Source organism: Heterocephalus glaber, unplaced genomic scaffold (assembly GCF_053883595.1).
Source record: "Heterocephalus glaber isolate CG9 unplaced genomic scaffold, H.glaber_assembly_v1.0 deba00000768, whole genome shotgun sequence".
Taxonomy (NCBI): domain Eukaryota; kingdom Metazoa; phylum Chordata; class Mammalia; order Rodentia; family Bathyergidae; genus Heterocephalus; species Heterocephalus glaber.
In genome coordinates this window covers 1,001,912-1,020,009 of record NW_028258162.1, presented here as the reverse complement: position 1 = coordinate 1,020,009, position 18,098 = coordinate 1,001,912, and the positions used below count along the sequence as shown (strand labels likewise).

The window sequence follows — 18,098 nt, the reverse complement described above, 5'->3', positions numbered from 1 at the left end:
GGTGACTTCCGCATGGTGGTCGGGGAGGAAAAGGCGAAGGTGCTGAATATCGTGAAGCCCAATGTGGCCCACTTCCGAGAGCTGTATGGCGACATATTGCAGGAGGACCCGCAGGTGGTGTATAAGTGCCAGCAGGGCCACCTGGAGGTAATGCGATAGCTCGAGAGGTCTCAGGCCAGAGTGGTTGGGAGTGGCAGAACCCTAGGACTAGAGTAGTAGCATTTCTCTGAAAAAGCCAGTGCTGCCAAGCCTGGGCTTCCATGTCTCTGGTGACAGAGTAGTAGGGCAAGGAACAGCAGAAGCAGGACAGGGCTGTTTGCATCCTCGGCACTTGAAATTCTCACTACACAGACTCCTCACCAGCCACAAGGACTGAAGATGGGCTCGGGTCTGCCTCCTGCCACAGCCTGGTGGGCCTCCACTGTCACCATCGCGACAGTGTGCCATTTCCTGGGCCCCGTTTGCATGCAGTCTTGTATAGATTTGTACACACACGTAGATGAGGATGTTCGGGCTTTTTTGTTTGGTCTTGTTTTACATGAGTGTTCTCTTACATATTTTTCTGAAGATTGATTTTTCTCTGTTCATTGTTTGGAACTTTGCTTTTTGGTACCAAATAAAACTTTTTAAAAATCAGGGCATTTGTAAGAGTAATATTAAATGTTTGAAACTTTAAAAAAAAAACTTTCTTTGGAGAAAAGTAATTCAAATTTAAGATTTTGCCAACTGTAGAAATCACAGGGCTTTTTTTCCTATAACAAAGAACACTATATTTTACTTCTTTTATCCTCTTCTGCTTCTACATAATAGGGGCAGCTAACCTTATATTAATAGCAGATTCATACAGTATCCAGAATGTAAAAGAGGACTTTTAAAACATAGGAATGATTTTTAAAATAGGACAGTGACATATGAAACACCACCAGAATCTCCATACTTTGGTTTGGATGTGACGGGTTCCCCAAGGCTCCTGTTTTGGGTATTTGGTCCCCATGCAGCAGAGTCAGAAATGGGGCTTTTGGAAGTGACTGAATCATAAGGCTCTGACTTCATCCATGGAGTAATCCATTTAATCTCAGCTCAGTGGCCTTGTTAGGAGGTGGTGTCTAACTGGATAGAGCGGGTCATGGTGAGCATGGCTTTGAAGGGTGGATTTTTGTCCCTGGCCTCTTCCTTGGGGGCTCTTTCCCTGTCTCTGCTTCCTGGCTACCGTGAAGTGAGCAGCTCTCCTGCCCCATGCTCTTCCACCATAATGTCTCTGCCTCACCGCAAGCTAAAAGCAATGGAGACAGAGACCATGGTCTAAAACCTGGGAAATTGTGAGCCAAAATAAACCTTTCCTCCTTGAAGGTGACTTTCAGATCTTTTGTCCCTTGCCCTATAGTAAAATGGACCAACACACCCATCACTCAGTTGAACAGACTTTGAACTGTTTGCTTCAGGTTGAGAGGTCTTTTGTTTTTATTTTTACTTTTATCAAAGTAATGCCTGCACATTGTTTAAAAGCCAAATGGTATATATCAAGGTTTATAACAAAAGAAAAAAAAAAACAGGTCCCCACTGTGCCCTATGCTTTCTTCCTACTTCCCAGAGGCAACTTCTCTCTCATCTCTTCACCTGATTCTTGTGAGTTACCTCCACATTCTACATGATACAATTTCACTGTTATCTCTTGATTCTTTTCAATTTCATACTTTATTTTTGCCATCCTTCGGTGCAGATGAGGATTTTTTTCACTGTTTTACACTACCTTCATCTGTGCACACTCACACACTTTTTCTGTCTCTTTTTCTTACTGTCAGTGTGTTCCACGTAGTTATTTCATAAATATTGGTTAATAGTCAATTTCTACTTTAATATGACAACTTTTTTTTTGCCTGCAGTACTGGGGATTAAACCTGGGACCTCTTACATGCTAAGCACCATACTGCTAAGCCACACCCCCAGCCCTATGATGACATTATCTTTATTGGTGAGATATAGTATGAAATTCCCTTTCCTTTTGCAAATTTGTTTTTACTCAGTTTAACAGTTGCCTTTTTTTCTTTTACATTTGCTGTGGTAGAGTGGAGTTTCACCTTGGTTGGCTTTGAGAGCTGCCCTGGGGGGTTGAGGAAGCACACTTCTGGGTGTGGCTGGTGGTCGTGGAGGCGTGGCCTTGGAGTCTATGTCTAGTCCCTTGTCGCTTCCCCTCTGGCACTGTTCCCCTGCTGTGCTTCCCAGCCACCATGAACTAAGCAACTCTGCGCCACCACACCCTCCCACCGTAAAGTCTGTGCCTTGGAGCAGCCAATCATAGTCGGAAACCATGAGCAGATTAAACCTCGCCTGTAAATTGTGGGTGCTGGGTATTGTGTCTCTGCAAGGAGAATGCTGTCCAATACACTTGCATGATTTTCTGCTTAAGATGGTTTTGGCTATTTGGTGCTATTTATGGTTCCATACAAATTTTTTTTTTTTTTTGGTACTGGGGATTGAACTCAGGACCTTGTGCTGGCAAGGCAGGCGCCCGTAACCACTGAGCTAAATCCCCGGCCCACTTGCGTGATTTTCTGTGTGGCAGTCACTCTTCCCAAGATAAATGACCACGTTGGGTGTTTTCTCTGCCCTGTTTTTCCTGGGAGCATTCCTCCTAGAGGCCCCTGGCTGTGCTTCCTGGGCTGCCTGTTTTCTGGGAGCAGTGCCCAGCTGCTTTCCTCAAACTTCCTTTTCTTATCAGCCTGCCTGAGGGTTTCCTTTGCTTCTCTCTGTTGCTAGTCTTTGGTTTTTTGGATCTTCTTTGGACCTCACTGGTGATTCAGACTTTAATTTTGGTGTTGTGTGTCCTGTAGTGCCTTCCTGCCATTGGTTGGGAAGGAGGTAAGTTGTTCAGACCAAGTACCTCTGAACATTCTACCTTCCTTCCCACTGACAGACAGATCATTCTGGCTAGATAGCAAACTCTAGGCTGGAAATAATTTTCCCTCACAATGTTTACATCATGGCTCCATTTCTTCTAGCATCCAGTGTTACATTAAAACGACCACTGACATTCCAGTCCCTTTCCTTTGGATGTGACCTTCACACCTCTCTGACAGTGTTGAGAATCTTTCTCTTTTTTCCATTTGTCTTATATTTCATGATGATTCATTTTGTCTTTATAATATTTATTTGTTATTCCAGGAGTTGGTGGCCTTTTCCATTTAGAAATTCATGAGCTTCAATCCTGGGAAATTTTCTTTTATTGTTTCTGTAACAATCTCTTCATGCCCATTTTCTTTGTTTTTTCTGGAATTCCTGTCAGTTGGTGTCTGGGCTTTCTGGTATGCTTGGGGAGTCTCTCTCTCTCTCTCATTTTTTGCAAGGGGGTTAGTTCAGTTTTCAGGAAGAATTTTTCACATTGATCCGTGAATCCTGTTGAATTTTCAGTTTCCCTTGAATATTCTCTTGTAATGGCAGTCTATTATTTTATTGATGAATCATTTTTTCCTCATCTATTTAATGATTCCTACTGTCATTTTTGAAGTTTCTCCTTGCTGCCTTCATTTGTCCCTTGGTTCCTGTTCTCCTTCGACTCTCCTGTCTCTCCTACCTTGGAGAGACATGTGTCTGGATGCCTTTCCTGGCTGTCTTAAAACAGCAAAGCTCTAAGGCACAGTCTGTAGTGGGTAGGCTTGGCAGCTGGGAGCTTCACTGTAGAATAATCGGGCAAAGACTGCTTTGTTAGAAGACTCCAGAGAAACATCTGCTCAAGGCTAGAGGACAGGGAAGGATAATATGCGTGACTGCCCCCCTTTCTCGAAATGGAGCAAGGAAAAAGGCCTGGAAATTCCCTGAAGTGTGAGGAGAGACTTGGTCAGGTGTCCTCCCCATGACCCAGAGGGCTCCCTTGTTCCATTCCCCACTGGCTTCTTTCTTTTTTTGGTACTGAGGATTGAACTCAGGTCCTTGCACTTGCACAGCGGGTGGCAAAACCACTGAGCTAAATCCCCAGCTCCCCATTGGTTTCTTATGTGGTGGTTTTTTTGTTCTTTTTTTGTACCAGGGATTGAACTTGGGACCTTGCGCTTGTAAGGCAGGGGGCGGAACCCCATTGGTTTCTTTACCAGGGAGACTTATAAGATGAGGGCTGAGCTGCAGCTTCCAGTGCTGCATTAGATCTCCAGGCTGCAGCTGATTCTTATCTTTCCCTCCTCTGCCACCCACTCCAGATTCCCTGTACCCTCCTCCAGCACCACCCTGCATCTGTAAGGGATGGCCCAGGCCCAAATCTTCGAGGAGTAGGAGACCTGGGTCACCTCACCTCTCTCACTTGTCCCCTGATGAACAAAACTGGGCAAGGGAGCTAGGCATGGTGGGGCACTTCTGTAATCCTAGCAATCGGGAAGGCTGAGGCAGGAGGACTGCAAGTTCTAGACCAGCCTGGTCAGCTTAGCAACTTACTAAGACTCTGTCTCAAAATAAAAAATATAAAGAGCCTGGGATGCAGCTCAGTGCAGGGCTGTAGGTTCAGTCCTCAGTACCACACACACACACACACACAGAGTTGGGCAAGGGGCACTCAGAGATGTGTGTCCACGCCCTGGCTCCTTTCCATCATCTTCAATTGCTCCTCCCAGTGTGGTAGACAGTCAGGATCCCTATCTGCTGGACCTGAATCGTGAGTCTTAATGTGACCAGTGGCCATCCAAGCTTGAATGTCAGTGGGGTGCATAGGGACCTCTGGCCACCCAGACCTGGAGCTGTGGAGGGGAAGCACAGGGCTCCGAGGTGGGGTACGGGAGGGGTGGGAAGCAGGGCCACGTGGCCTTCCGCCCCTGGGTCCCCAGGCCAGCTGGGAACTTGACAGGATGTGACTGATGGTTGTCACCTTAGCATGGACACAACCCCCTATTTGCACAGGGTGTCATTGCCATGCTGGTGCCTCCGTTGTTTCTTGACTGCTCTGTTATAGATTTCCAGGGGTGGCCTGGGGCATTTTGGGCCAGAAATGAGAACCCTGGCATCCCTGTGCTGATGGCTATGGTGGCCTGAGCCTGCTGCCACCCTCAACACTGCTCTGTGCTGGAGCAAGCCCTGAGCGCTGCTGTTGGTGCCGCGTCATGAAGCCCACTTCCTGCTTCCCGCTTCCCACCTGCCTGCACAGCAGGAAAGGCAGGGCCCAGTCCTCTCCTCTCACTGGATAAGTAGATCTTCGCATCTTCCCTGCGCATGAAGTGTGATGCCTGCAGCCACAGAGCCCCCGGCCTTCTCTCTTCCTGGTGCCACACGAGATGCAGGAAGTTGGCCTTCACTCTGGAGGGGACACCCTCATGCTCCCCACCCCAGATGCCTAAGAACTTGGCTAAGGAGGAAGGCTCCGAAATGCCGTGGGTCTCTCATGCTCATCTCCCACCGAGGCTTCCAGTGTGCTTCGCCTTGGTGCTCACCCGCTGTCACGGACGTTGTGTCAGCGATGCAGTAGATCAGTGAGATGTCTGCACAGCCCGGTTCCCTTCCATTGTCGCGTCACAGAATGAGAGCGTGGGAAGGAGCACCTTTGTCCCCAGGCCTGCAGCCCCAGCGTACCCTGTCCTCGTGTCCTGCTTCTAGACTGACCACATCCCTCCTCCCTGTCGTACTGTGACCACCATGTAGCTTCTGTAAGGACTACACTTAATGCGATGTGGTGGTGTCCATCGATTCTAATACCAAAGTTCTGTAGAGAAACAGAGGCAGCTGAGGAGGAGGGTACACATGGAGGGAGGAGAGAAGGGAGACAGGTTTGTTGTAAGGTGTCGGCTCCTGCAGTCGTAGGAGCCCTAAGTCGAAAGCTCCAGGTATGCAGGGGGTGAGCAGGCTGGAGACCTGGGAATGTCGTGCCTGTGTGTGTAGAGGCGGAACTCCTGAGAGCACGCTCGGGAAGGACTCCTGCTCCCTCAGGGATCTCGATGCCTTCCTGTGCGATCTTCGTCGGGCTGGCTGAGGCCTGTCTGCAGTATGGAGGGTTATCAGCTGTCCTTACAGTCGGCAAGTCAAATGTCCACTGCATCTTAATGCTTTCCCTCAGCATCTGGATGGCGCAGGCCAAGCAGCTGAGCACTTGGCCTAGCAGAGGTGACAGAATGTTCCACTGCGCCCCACTGTGCTCAAGGTCTGCAGACGGCAGCTTCAGAGCTGCCACTTGCTCTTCCACGCTGTGGCGGCTCCACAGTGCCATCTCAGCATCTGCCTCCTGGGACCGGTTCCAGAAGATCAGATTGGGCAGGTTTGCAACAAGAGCCTCATCTGATCAGGGACGGCACTGTGAAGCAGGGGGCCCCTCAGAGTTGTCCCGGCTCAGGTAGAGAGCCCAGGCCTTGGGGTCCCTGCCCTTTCCTGCTATCGGCCGAGGGCATTTCTAGGAAGGGCTCTGCCCAGGCCCTGGTGTAATGAGGACCTGTCCTGAAGCTCACATCTGGGTGGCGAGCCGCAGCATCCATACCATAGGACCTATCTGCTTTTTAAAAATAGTACCTTTAATAGTCAGGTGTGGGGGCACATGCCTGTCATCCCAACACTCAGGAGGCTGAGGCAGGAGGATCACCATGAGTTCAAGGCCAGTCTGGACTACATAGTGAAACACTATGTAGCTCAGTGGCTCCACTACCTGCCTTGAAAATGCAAGGTCTCGAGTTCGATCCCTGGTACCAAAAAAAAAAAGTAAATAAAGCACTAGCTTTATTGATGTATTATTCACCTAAAATTCATTGGTCTTTAGTATATTCGCAGAGTTGTGCAGCCACCACCCGATCTAATCTTAGAACATCCTCATCACCCTGTGAAGAAACCCCAGCCCCATTGTCATCCCCAGTGGGTTCCAGCCACTGGTCAACTTTCTGTCCCTGTGGCCGGGCCTGCTGCGGTGCCGCATGGAAAGGCGGCCGTGCGTTGTGTGCCAGTTCCTATTTCTGCTCTTAAAGTGCAGTTCGACTTTTACAATCTCACTGAAGGCTTTCGAGTTTGTGTTTCAGCGAAAATTTGAAAGTAGGGATAATAAGGTAGAACTTAGCAATTTATTTAAACATGTCACCTAATATTTCATCTTCAGACACATGCTTGTTAATAAAATTCCAGCTCATTCATTTCCTAGTGAATAAACAGCAACAAATACAACTTTCTAATTCCTCCTATTACTTGAGCTATTTTTGCATCCCTAAAATTCCTGGAACTTTCATAAATGTAAGATTCTGTTGAGCTGTCTCAACACATGGCCCCCAAAGAATCTATCATCTCTAGGATAGTCTACAGAAATGGCCGAAAATTAATTCTTATCCTCTATGGAGCCAAATCTAAGTAGAGGTCGGAGCCTGTGAATTTAGGATCATTCCAGTGATACATTTCAAATATTTAGGTAAAAACATCTCTCTACCTTTATTAGAGGCACTAAATAATGCCATTTTCTTCTTTACACAGATTTGTAGTCAGAGTTAGAAAACCCAGACATTGGTGTGTATTTAAGAAATATTTGCTGAATTTAAAAGTGATAGAATAAGTTCTAATTATTAAGAAAGTTGATCATGCCTAGAAAGTCTGGATCTAAAATTTTATGCATTCATTTGTCCAATTTTTTTCTTACTGTTCTTTCTTTCCTTTTTTTTTAAATTTTTTTTAATTTTTTTTGAGACAGAGTTTAGGCTGGCCTTGAACTCACTGTGTAGCCCAGGCTGGCCTTGAACTCTTGATGAGCCTCCTGCCTCAGCCTCCCAAGTGCTGGGATTACAGGTGTGTGCCACCATGCCCAGGTTTCTTAAAGTTCTTATTGCAGTTAACACCCAAACACTTTTTAAAAGAATACAAGACAGATATTTACCCAGAGTGTAGCGTAGTGAGCTGTCAAGTGTGCTGGGTCTGCCCTTGGCAGACAAACCATGTCTATGTGTAGATATTTCTTAAGGAAGTTTTTGGGTTTGTTTTGTTGTTGTTTTTAGACAGGGTCTCACTGTGTAGCCCAGGCTGACCTCAAACTCAAGGTAGCCCTCCTACCTCAACCTCCCAAGTACTGAGATTACAGGTGTATACCACCACACCCAGCATAAAACTTTTTTTTTTAAAGATTTATATTAAGGAAGGTGTTTTGGTCTCTGGTTGCTGACTTTTGATTCAGTGGTGTCCAGGTAAAATCAAATGCATGGCTTGGTAGACATTTTATTTCTCTGTTTACCTTTAGCAGCTTGATGAGTTTCAAATGCACTGGGGATAGAATGGCTTGCGTAACTCGCTCCCACAGAACAAGCAATGACAGCTGGGTGGTATTGACCTGGGTGGTATTGCCCATCTTTCTGAGTAGCTGCTTCACACCAGGGAACTGAAAGTGAATAAAACATTCGGTTTCCTAAAGGGGGAGGCTCCTGGCAGGGGTGTGGCACCTGTGTTTGTTTGACTTGTATTCTATTTTATACCAGGAGAAAACACATACTGGGGTTTTTTGTTTCATTTTGGTTTTGGTACCAGGGATGAACTGAGGACCTTGCACTTGCCAGACAGGTGCGGCGTCACTGAGCTAAATCCCCAGCCTGAAAACCACATATTTAATTACATTTGTATGTCCAGGAGTCCCACAAAACATGAGACCTGTGTGACTTTAAATAGAAGCCATGTGCCTGAGTATTTATAAAGTTGAAAGCATTTCTGTAAACATTGTCTGTGGTTTGTTTTTTTCCCCTCAGATAGATAAAAGCCCAGAAGGACAGTTCACACAGCTAATGACCCTGCCCAAAACCTTGCAGCAACAAATAAATCGCATCATGGACCCCCCGGGGAAGAACAGGGATGTGGAGGAGACCCTGCTGCAGGTGGCACACGACCCGGACTGCGGCGATGTGGTGCGTCTAGGTATGGCCGGCCGCAGCCTCGGGTGTGAGTGGGCTCACTCTTTGTTCTTTCTCAGCTAGCAAGATCCAGAGAGAAATTGCCTCTCAGAAGAAGAGAAACTCTGACAGTTTGGGGCTTTCCAAATGAGTTTTCACTTGTCTAAAGTAAAATGGAGGAGCTGGATATTGTGGGACACACCTGTAATCCCAGCACTCAGGAAGCTGAGGCAGGAGGATCGCCAGTGTGGGATAAATAGTGAGACTCTGCCTCAAAAATCAAAACAGATAACCTTTAAAGTCAGGTGGTGGAAATAATTCTCTTTTCAGGTTGCTGGGTCCTGAGTCACTGTCAGAGGACAAATAGGGCTTCCTTTGGTTCCCCGAGCGACACTTGTAGGAGTCCCTTCCAGCTGCATCTGCTCTCCACAGTGGCCCCAGTGGGAAGGAAACTGATGCTGTCAGTGCCCAGTGCCGCGTGACCTGAGGGAGCACAGCTGTCACTGTCCAGCTCCCCCTGTTGCGTCTTAGACAGTGTTGATCAGGTTTCTGTGATGTGGCCATGTTGCCCGGCAGTGTCCGCAGGGCCTCCCTAACGTTTATCCAGAGTCCAGGCCTCAGCTGAGGGCCCCGCTTCCCTGTGAGGTGGGGCTGCCCTTCTCGAGCTCGTCAGTAAGGAAATCATTAGGGAGTTGAGAATGACTCAGTCACCCTCCTGTTGGCATTCAGTGACCGTCCGCGAGCTGTCCAGGGTGCCAGCCGCTGGCCCACAGTGACAGTCAGCCACAAGCCACACTGCCCTCTGTCACACACGAGCCTGGGCCTCAGTCAGAGACCTGCTCTGAAGCCAGGAGGCACCTCATGTGCTGTGTGTCTTAACATGACCCTAAGAGTATGGTCACTGCTGTGTTTGGCTTTTTGTTTGTTTGTTTTGAGACAGGGTCTTGCTATGTAGTTCAGGCTGGTCTTGAACTCACGGTGACCCTCCTGCCTCAGCCTCCCAAGTGCTGGGATGACAGGCATGCACGACCACACCCAGCCACTGCTGTCTTCTCAAGGTGCTGAAAGACATGTCCTGAAGTGTCCTCTCCATGTATTTTCAGACTGAACCTCTTTCTCCTAGATCAGAACATTTGTTTTTATCTTTTCCCATGTTGGGATTGAGCAGCAGGAGCAGACTTAAATTCCTAAAATGAGCTTTGTGGCTCACCGTTCCCCTAAGATGAGGTGAGGTGGCCCAGGCCCAGAGCATGTCCACCTGTTCCTATGCCATGCAGCGGTCACCCCAGTGGCCAGCCCTCGGCCAGCTGCTCTCCGTGTCCCTCGGAGGCAAGGGACAGAGCCCCCTCCACCTCTCATTTCGGCTCTTAGGCAGTTCACATGGCTATGTCAGCTTCGGGCTCATGGCCCCTTTGGTTCTTCCCCACAGGGCTTTCAGCGATCGTGCGACCTTCCAGCATAAGACAGAGCGCCAAGGGCATCTTGACCGCTGGTAGGAGACTGCTGGACCTCACTCACACAGAGACCTTGGCCTGTGTGGTTAGTGGCCTACAGTAGGGTGCCCGGTGATGTGCAGACAGCCGCTTCGGCAGTGCCCGCCAGGTGCCCAACCTGAGAGGCTCTCCTGCTCCTCCGGGGAGCTCCCAAAGAACTGCTCGGGGGGCTCTCCCTGGTATCACATATACAGCATCACATACACAGCACTGAGAGGCAGTGGTACCTGTGCCCACACGCCAGGACAGCTGCTTGGCACCCCTTGAGAGTCATTTGTGTTTGTGCTGTGCCCTTTCTAAACCCCGCTGCTTTTCAGCCCCATGGCTGTTCACAGGCTGGTGCTGGCCATGGAGATTAGAATCTACTCCTGAGCCCTCCCTTGCCACTCGCCCTCCAAGTCTGCCCTCCTGGTCTTAGAGCTTTGGCTAAGTCCATGTTCAGTTTTAACATTCTGGGCCGTGTTGTCTGCCCCTCCATCCCTGCAGTGGACTCTGCGTTCCCTCTTCCCCTGTGGGACCCTGCTTCATACACTGTGTCTTTCACTTTTTGTTTTTTACAGTGCTGCGGATTGAACCAGGGTCTTGCACAGGCCAGGCAAACACTACCACTGAGCCACCTCCCCTGCTCTTTTATTTACATTTTATTTTGAGATAGGATCTTGCTAAGTTGCCCAGGCTGGGCTCACCCTTGCAGTCCTCCTGCCTCAGCCTCCAAGCACCTGGGGTTCCAGTTGTGTGGCACCACGCTGGGCTTCTGTCACTGGACTGGTGCAAGCTGTCCTTCGGGGAAGCACATGACCCAGTAATTCCCTAAGAGCGTGTGCCTCGGATGCAGCCGGAGACCTGTGCGTCTGAAAATCTCCTTCTGCTCCCACACACAACTGACCCTTGGGCTGCGTCTAGATTTCTAATCTGACAAATCATTTGCCCATGAATCCCAAATCATCACTGTAATTACCCTCTCACCTTCAGCACTGCTGTTGCAGAGTCCTAATCCTTTGTGTTTTCTTTCTGGAAGTTTGTTCGGTCTTCATTTTTCCCCAGGGCTCTGTATCTCAGTGATGCACCTTGGTGTCTGTTTTTGTCTGTTTAGCTGCGTAACCACTCCCCTTTCAGACCTTTTCTTTTCTTGTTTGAGACAGACTCTTGCTCTGTAGCCCAGGCTGGTCTTGGACTCTCCTGGTGACCCTTTGGCCTCAGCCTCCTGAGTGCTAGGGTTATAGGTGTGAGTCAACATGCCCACCTTGCTCTTTCAATTTGGAAACTCAGCATCTAAGGGTACTGTACAAGAACATTTTTTTGTTTGCTTTGTTTTTTGATTTATTGAGACAGAGTCTTGCTTTGTAGCTCAGGCTGGCTTTAAACTCACAGTGATCCTCCTGCCTCAGCCTCCCGAGTGCTGGGATCACAGGCGTGCGCCAACACACCCAGCTTTGTTCTTTCTTTAATCTCATCCCATCTATTTTCTCTGTTTTCTTTCTGAAACTCCTTTTATTCATACACTGGACTTCCCTGACTGGTCCTTGGGTTTTCTTTCTGTGTCTCCTGTTTATTCTCTCTTTGGGTTTTTTCCTCTGCTTTCTGGGAGATTTTTCTCAACTTTAGCTTCCAAATGTTTCTGTTGATTGTTTTTCATTCCCTGTCCCTAACCCCACGGAGCTGGGGATGGAACCCAGGCTTCACATATGCCAGGGCGGTGCTGTACCACCAAGCTAAATCCCCAGCCCTGGTATTATAATTCTGATTTCAGCTCTTTTGTTCTCTTTTCTAATGTCTTTGTGTTTTCATCCCACTCTTGCTCTGTGAATGTAAGCATTTGAACGTAGAGGCACATTGACATTCAGTGTAGCTAGCCCTCCAGTGTAGCCCTGGCTGTTCACAGTCCCCTCACGGCATCTGAGTTCTCTCTTCTCCCATTCTCTCCACACCCAGCAGCACCGGGTGACTGGCCCAGTCTACCCCATGGAGCCGCCTGTTGAGCACCTCTCATGTACGCACTCCTGGGGGTACAGAAGGGAACCCAGCACACCCTGCCCTCTGGAGGCTCAGATTCCAGGAGACAGGCCTGTTAGAAACTGGCAGAGTGGGGAGGAAACAGCACAGACATGGCCTGAAATAGGGAGTGATCATTCAGCCGGCACCTGCACCCTCTTGGGGCTGCTGTGGCCCGGAGACAGTGCAATCACACCTTGGGGTGTCTCCTAGCGCAGCCACCTGGGCACCTGGCCCCCAAGACACAGTGTCGCCTCCTGGATCTTTGGAAAGACTTAGAGATTGGGTAGCTCATATGTCCTCGACTCAGGTACACGCCCTGCATTTCCAGTTCCCATAATCCTTTCCTCTGCTTGTGCTGGACCCTCCCGGCCAGGCTGCCTCAGAGGTGTGCTGTCCACTCGCGATTTGGACTGGCAGTTTATGTCTCACACAGTTGCTGCTCCCCACCACAATCCTCCTTGTGTGAAATTTCTCCATTTTTGGCTTCCCGTGCTATACAGAATTATTAGAATTATTGTTTTTAGTTGTGATGATGGTGTTGTTATGGGTTTTTTTTTTAACTTTTCTTGCAAAGATAGAAAATGATACGATAACTTCTATAGATAAAATGATATGTATGATGCCTGGGATTTGCTCCTGAATCAAACCTGGTGGAAGGAAGTGGGTAAGAGTTGGATGACACAAGATCGGATGTGAGCTTGTGGGCTATTGAAGCTGGCTGCGTGTTAAGAGGGAATGCGATATATGATTCTATCTTTTTTATAAGCTTGGACTTTTCTCTAATAAAAGATAGGAAAGCTCCATCATCATCATCAAGACCTCTTGACACCTCCAAGCTAAAATGAACTTTGTCCTCTTCCCACATGTCCCTTCCCTTCACCAGCAGAGGGCAGTAGGGCACAGAACCTGCAGCCCGGACGCCCGGTGGCCCCACACTGCGGCAGAGGCCTGCCCTTCTGTTGCAGGCGCTGTGGCTGCTCTGTTTTGGTGGTCGTGGGCTGGGGTGCAGGCTGCCAAGCATCATGTCAGGGCAGAGACGAGTGCCCATACCAGAACTTAACCCCTGTGAGCTGTCATCCAGGTTCCCTCATTTTCCTGAGTTCTCATTTCATAGGAATAATTAACCTGCCCTCCAGTGCTCAAGAATTACATCTCAAGCACCTGGCTTGGTGACAGCGCTCTTTCCTTTCCATCCGAGGTTTGCCAGCCTCTCTTTCGCTCCCTTCTCCAGCTGGAGTGAGTGCACTGCAGCAGCACGAAGTGGCCTTCACCTGGGAGATTCCCTGCTGTCCTGCCCTGTCTCTTGTGGCCATAGCTGAGCTCTGCCTCACTTCCACTAGGTCCTTCTCCCTGAAGTTCTTTAGGTATTTAGCCAGCTGATCTATCCCAGGATGAGAACTCCACAGCACACTTGATTTCATTTTCTTTTGTTTATTTTTTGAGACAGGGTCTCACTATGTATTTCAGATTGGCCTGGAACTCACTATGTGGCCCAGGCTGGCCTCAAACTCATGGGGATCCTCCTGCCTGTGCCTCTTGAGTGCTGGGATTACAGACATGCACCACCACACCTGGCTTGGTTTTGTTTTTGTTCCTCTGTACCCCTTATCCCTCCTCCCAGCACAACTTCCTACACGTAGCAGATGAGAGGAAGATTCTGTCTTCCCCTCAGCCAGAAGTGCGTGCAACCCAGGACCTGCATGTGCGCTCTGAACTTGGATGGTCCTCTATCTAAATCTCACTCTGCTCCCAGTAAAGATGGAAACAGGCTTCTGTTCCAGCTCAGCAGGTTATGCATCCTAGTAAAGGGTGTTGGAAAATGCTCAATGTGTTCTCATACAGTCTGACTCTGTCTTTACTAGTTCCCTTGAAATTCCCTGGCCTTCAGATGCACCTTTGTTCAAATGAGAGTGCAGAAATGCCTCCAGAACCACACGCTATGCTCTCTGCTTTGCCCTGGGAGTTCCTGTAGAAGATAATACTGACGTGTCTCAGGCCCAGCTGTTAGCAGTGTTGTGTGGTTCTCATCAGGTAGCAGATCAGGCACTGAAGCCCATGCTTGAGGCAGCCAGAGCCACCTCCTGACACACCTTGCCACCCTCATGACAGCAGCAGATGGCGTGTGTCACCACTGAAGCCGGTAACAGAAGGCCAGCCAAGCACACTGTCACTTCTGAGCCTTTAAGAAGTCCCTTGCACGACTGGAGAGGTGTGAGTGTGCTGCTCCCAAGTTAGGTGTGAAGTGGGCATCGGTGGCCAGCCTGAGATTGGCCTTAGAGCCACATGCATGAGGACAGAGCAAAGCCACCAAGAGCCTGCAGAAAGACCACAAGGACTCAACCCACCTGGGCTGTGGCAGGGAGGGTCTCAGCAGGATCTTGAAGGGCAGGGAGGAGGGGAGGGGCCAGGCCTGAGCCCCAGGGCCCTGGTGTGGAAATCCTAGGGGATGAGGAGTCTGGATTTTGAAACCTTTGTTTTTCCCTACCTCACTTTCTGGCCAATCAGAATTAACTCTGGGGGAAGACACCTGTTTGCTCCCTGACTTCAGAAGCCTCAGCTGAATCACCAGACAAGTCTCATCTTGTGCTAGAAAGGTTCTGGCCTGCCTTTGATGAGCCTCCCCACCCTGTCCTGTGGCAGGGTAGGCTAGATCATCTCGTCCTGTTTCTGAGTTCTTAGGACTAACAGTGTCTTGTTTTTTCTACCTTCCTATTTAAGAAAAATATGTAATAATGATAGATTTTTCTGGTGATTTACTTATCACTAAGCCTAGAAGTCCTTACTTCTGCCCCAGAGGAGCCTTTCTTTGGGAGACGTCTGACTCTGCTGGGAACTAAGTGAAGAGCATTTGGGGACCCTCAAATCTTCTCTTTGAAGAATCTTCTCTCTGAAATCTTGTGGCGGAGACCTCTCACCGCCTAGTCACACAGCTGTGCCTCACAGTGTGGTGATGATGGTGACACTGGTGGCAATGGTGAGAAGACAGAATTGAGTGAATTTTCTTTCTTCTCAGGCTGTCTTTGCTCAAAGATGGCCAAAAAGGGTTCCAGAGAGTGTAGAATTCCTAAATGACCATCCTTTTCTCTAGAAAGGAAAAGCAAGCTTAACATAGGATCCTGTGGATAATCCCTGCTGTCCATGCCGGCACCCCGCCAGGTAAACACTAGTCTGGCTTCCTCTCAGGGTGTGCTGTCTGCATCTCCCACCCCGACTGTTTCCCAGCAAGTCACAGTGGTGCCCAGGGTGTCAGGAGAGGCATCGCTGGCCAGGCTCTCCCCTCACAGGGTTCTGCCACATGCGAGTGCCCAGTCCACCCTCCCTGCAGGTACCACTCCCATTTCTTTCCCTGTCTCAGGTGTGGATGTGTGTGTGTTTCCATCAGGATGGCCTTCGGGTAGGATTCCCGGATGGAGCGTGTGACTGAAGAGGACCCCACGAGCAGAGCTCCTGTACAGCAGCCCCCTGGGCCAGCTTAGTGTTCTGTGTCCATTGCACCTCAGGCCCTCGGGTGGCTGGCTGAGTGCTGGCGTCATCTTGAGGCTTTAATTTCCATTTCCTGATGACTAAGGAAACGTTTTCATATGTTTATTTGGACATCCTCTTTGGAGAAGTATATAGTTCGGTTTTGGTTCATTTTTCTATTGAGTTGTTTGCTGTCTTCTTACTCTCTGGGGAGGGAACCCCAGGCCTTGTGTATACTTACCCTATGCTGACCTCTGCCCCCACCCCGTCACCAGTCCTGTGTTAGAAATGTAGAATGCGAAAACGGCCACTCTGGGGCTATCATTTCTTGTAATGGTGCCTTTGATGAAGAGAAGATTTTCATTTCACATAATTCAGTTTTTATCTAATTTATTCTTCATGGTTTCTAGTTATTTGCGTTCTGTTTAGAAAATGTTTTCCTATTTCAAATTCACCAAGTTTGAGTCCTCTGCCTTTGTTAAAATTAGAATATGAAGGCAGGAAGGACCCTTCTGCTGTGTGGTTTTTACCACTTTGTAAATCCGGGAGCCCTGTGAACTCTGCCTGTGCCCTGGCACTCGGGTGGACGGCAGCTTTGCCATCCAGGCAGTTCATGCCGACCTCCAGGCTGGCTGTGGACCCTTTGTTAGAGAACCCATAATAGTTCACAGGTTGGGGAGCTGGGGCCCAGAGAAGGGGAGGTGCACTGTCACAGGTGTGTGGGCTATCGGGGCCGGGACCCCCAGTCAGGACACTACTCTAGTGCTCCTCCCAGCAGAGCCCCGCTGTCTGAGAGCCAGGGCTGCGGTTTGTGTCAAGCAGTGGGCTCCATGGGGCGCTGCCCTGCACTGCGGATTCATCTTGAGGGATGGGACTCCCCGGGGCCTGGCACTCAGTGTCACCACAGTCTGGCATCTCCTTGAGGCATGACTGAGCGCCCAGGGTGCCAGGATGAACCCCGCACTGCAGCGCCAAGTTCTGCTCATGCTTCTGGTTAGCTCCAGGGCAGCTCCAGGGAGGAAATGCAAAGGGGTGAAGCAGGGAAAGGACCCCCAACCTCCCTGACAGGGCTGTGCCAGTGGTGAACAGTCAGTGGCCAGGGTGGGCCAGGGGCCCAGCTGTATCCAACCATGACTCTCATGGCCCCTGCCTCTCACTGTCACTGCCAGCAGCAGCCCCCTCCCAAGCTCTGCGTCACTAGACTGCTTCTGTCGACAGAGCCTCACTTCCAAGAGATCACTGGAGCGAGCCTGTCCCCATCAGTGTGCTTGTCCCAGGCTCCAGCACAGAGCCCTGACACACACTGAGCGCTCTGTCCCTAATCACAGCTTCGAATGGGTAGACGGTGCCATCCCATCAGCCCACCCATTCTCACACCTTTCCTGAGCACCCCTCCCCCGCCTCTCCCCCCCACCCCACGCTGTGGCAGGGGTGCCACAGCCAGTGGGTGGAATGGGGAATATTCCATCCAGATGTCAGAGCATTCACTGAGCACCTGCTCGGTGCTGTCCTAGGTGATGCGGATGCACAGGAGTAGGGCTGGGGCGCTTCCTTAGAGCCCGAGGTCCAGGCAGCAGCCAGGGGAGGTAGCGGTGCTGGGCTAAGCTGGGCCAAGCTGGGCCTCCAGGGAATCCATCCTAAAGAAGTTGTCAGGCAGTCAAGTGCAAAGCGGGAGACCCCTGTTTGTGGCAGCACTGGTGGCAAGGGGAGTGAGCAGCTGTGGCCAGGATGCAGGTGCCATGGAGGGAGGGCTGGGTGCCCTGCCACATAGAGTTGTGCCCCTCTGTCCTTACACAAGCAGGACGAGGCTGCCCATGGGCTGTGACTTATCTCAGAGACTTGGGCATTCATGTAACATTCCCGCACATGCCCAGGTGAGGACCTGTCCCCACGTCCATTGCAGTGACCCCCAGCCAGCCCATCACTGACACCCCAGAGATGGGTTTCTGACCATGTGTGCCCACCCCACCACCTCCAAGTCCTCACCTTCTTTTCTTTTCTCTTTTAGGCCTGAGGAAATCAGTGATTTATAGTTCACAAAAACTGCACAAAATGTGGAAAGGATGGCTGAGGAAAACATCCTGATTATGTTTTGTTTTGTTTTTGGTACCAAGGATCAAACTCAGGTCCTTACGCTTGCACAACAGGCGGTAAAACCACTGAGCTAAATCCCCAGCCCTATATATATATATATATATATATATATTATGGATAGATGAATAAAGCGTTTGATCTTTTTTGACAGAGCAGTGTTTGTTACTTTGACCCAGTGCTTAAATTTGAAGAGACCATGGTCTGTATAATACTTGATATTTTTCTGTTGTTTAATTTTTGATTTTTT

The 18,098-nt window shown here is 49.5% G+C and overlaps 1 protein-coding gene across 14 annotated transcripts in view; it reads left to right on the top strand.

Annotated features, from left to right (window-relative positions):
* The window catches only part of Tamm41 (TAM41 mitochondrial translocator assembly and maintenance homolog), a 63,321-nt gene that overhangs the window by 28,122 nt on the left and 17,101 nt on the right, over positions 1-18,098 (top strand). For 5 of the 14 annotated variants that reach the window (XR_001182924.3, XM_021252203.2, XM_021252205.2 and 2 more), the window contains exons 5-7: positions 2-147; positions 8,667-8,832; positions 10,237-10,299. Coding sequence is in view for 13 of the 14 variants with exons in the window: in XM_021252203.2 (XP_021107862.1) it covers positions 2-147; positions 8,667-8,832; positions 10,237-10,299 (375 nt within the window). In the remaining variant the exon portion in view is untranslated. The other 9 variants (XM_021252208.2, XM_004874833.3, XM_021252207.2 and 6 more) reach the window with 9 other exon arrangements.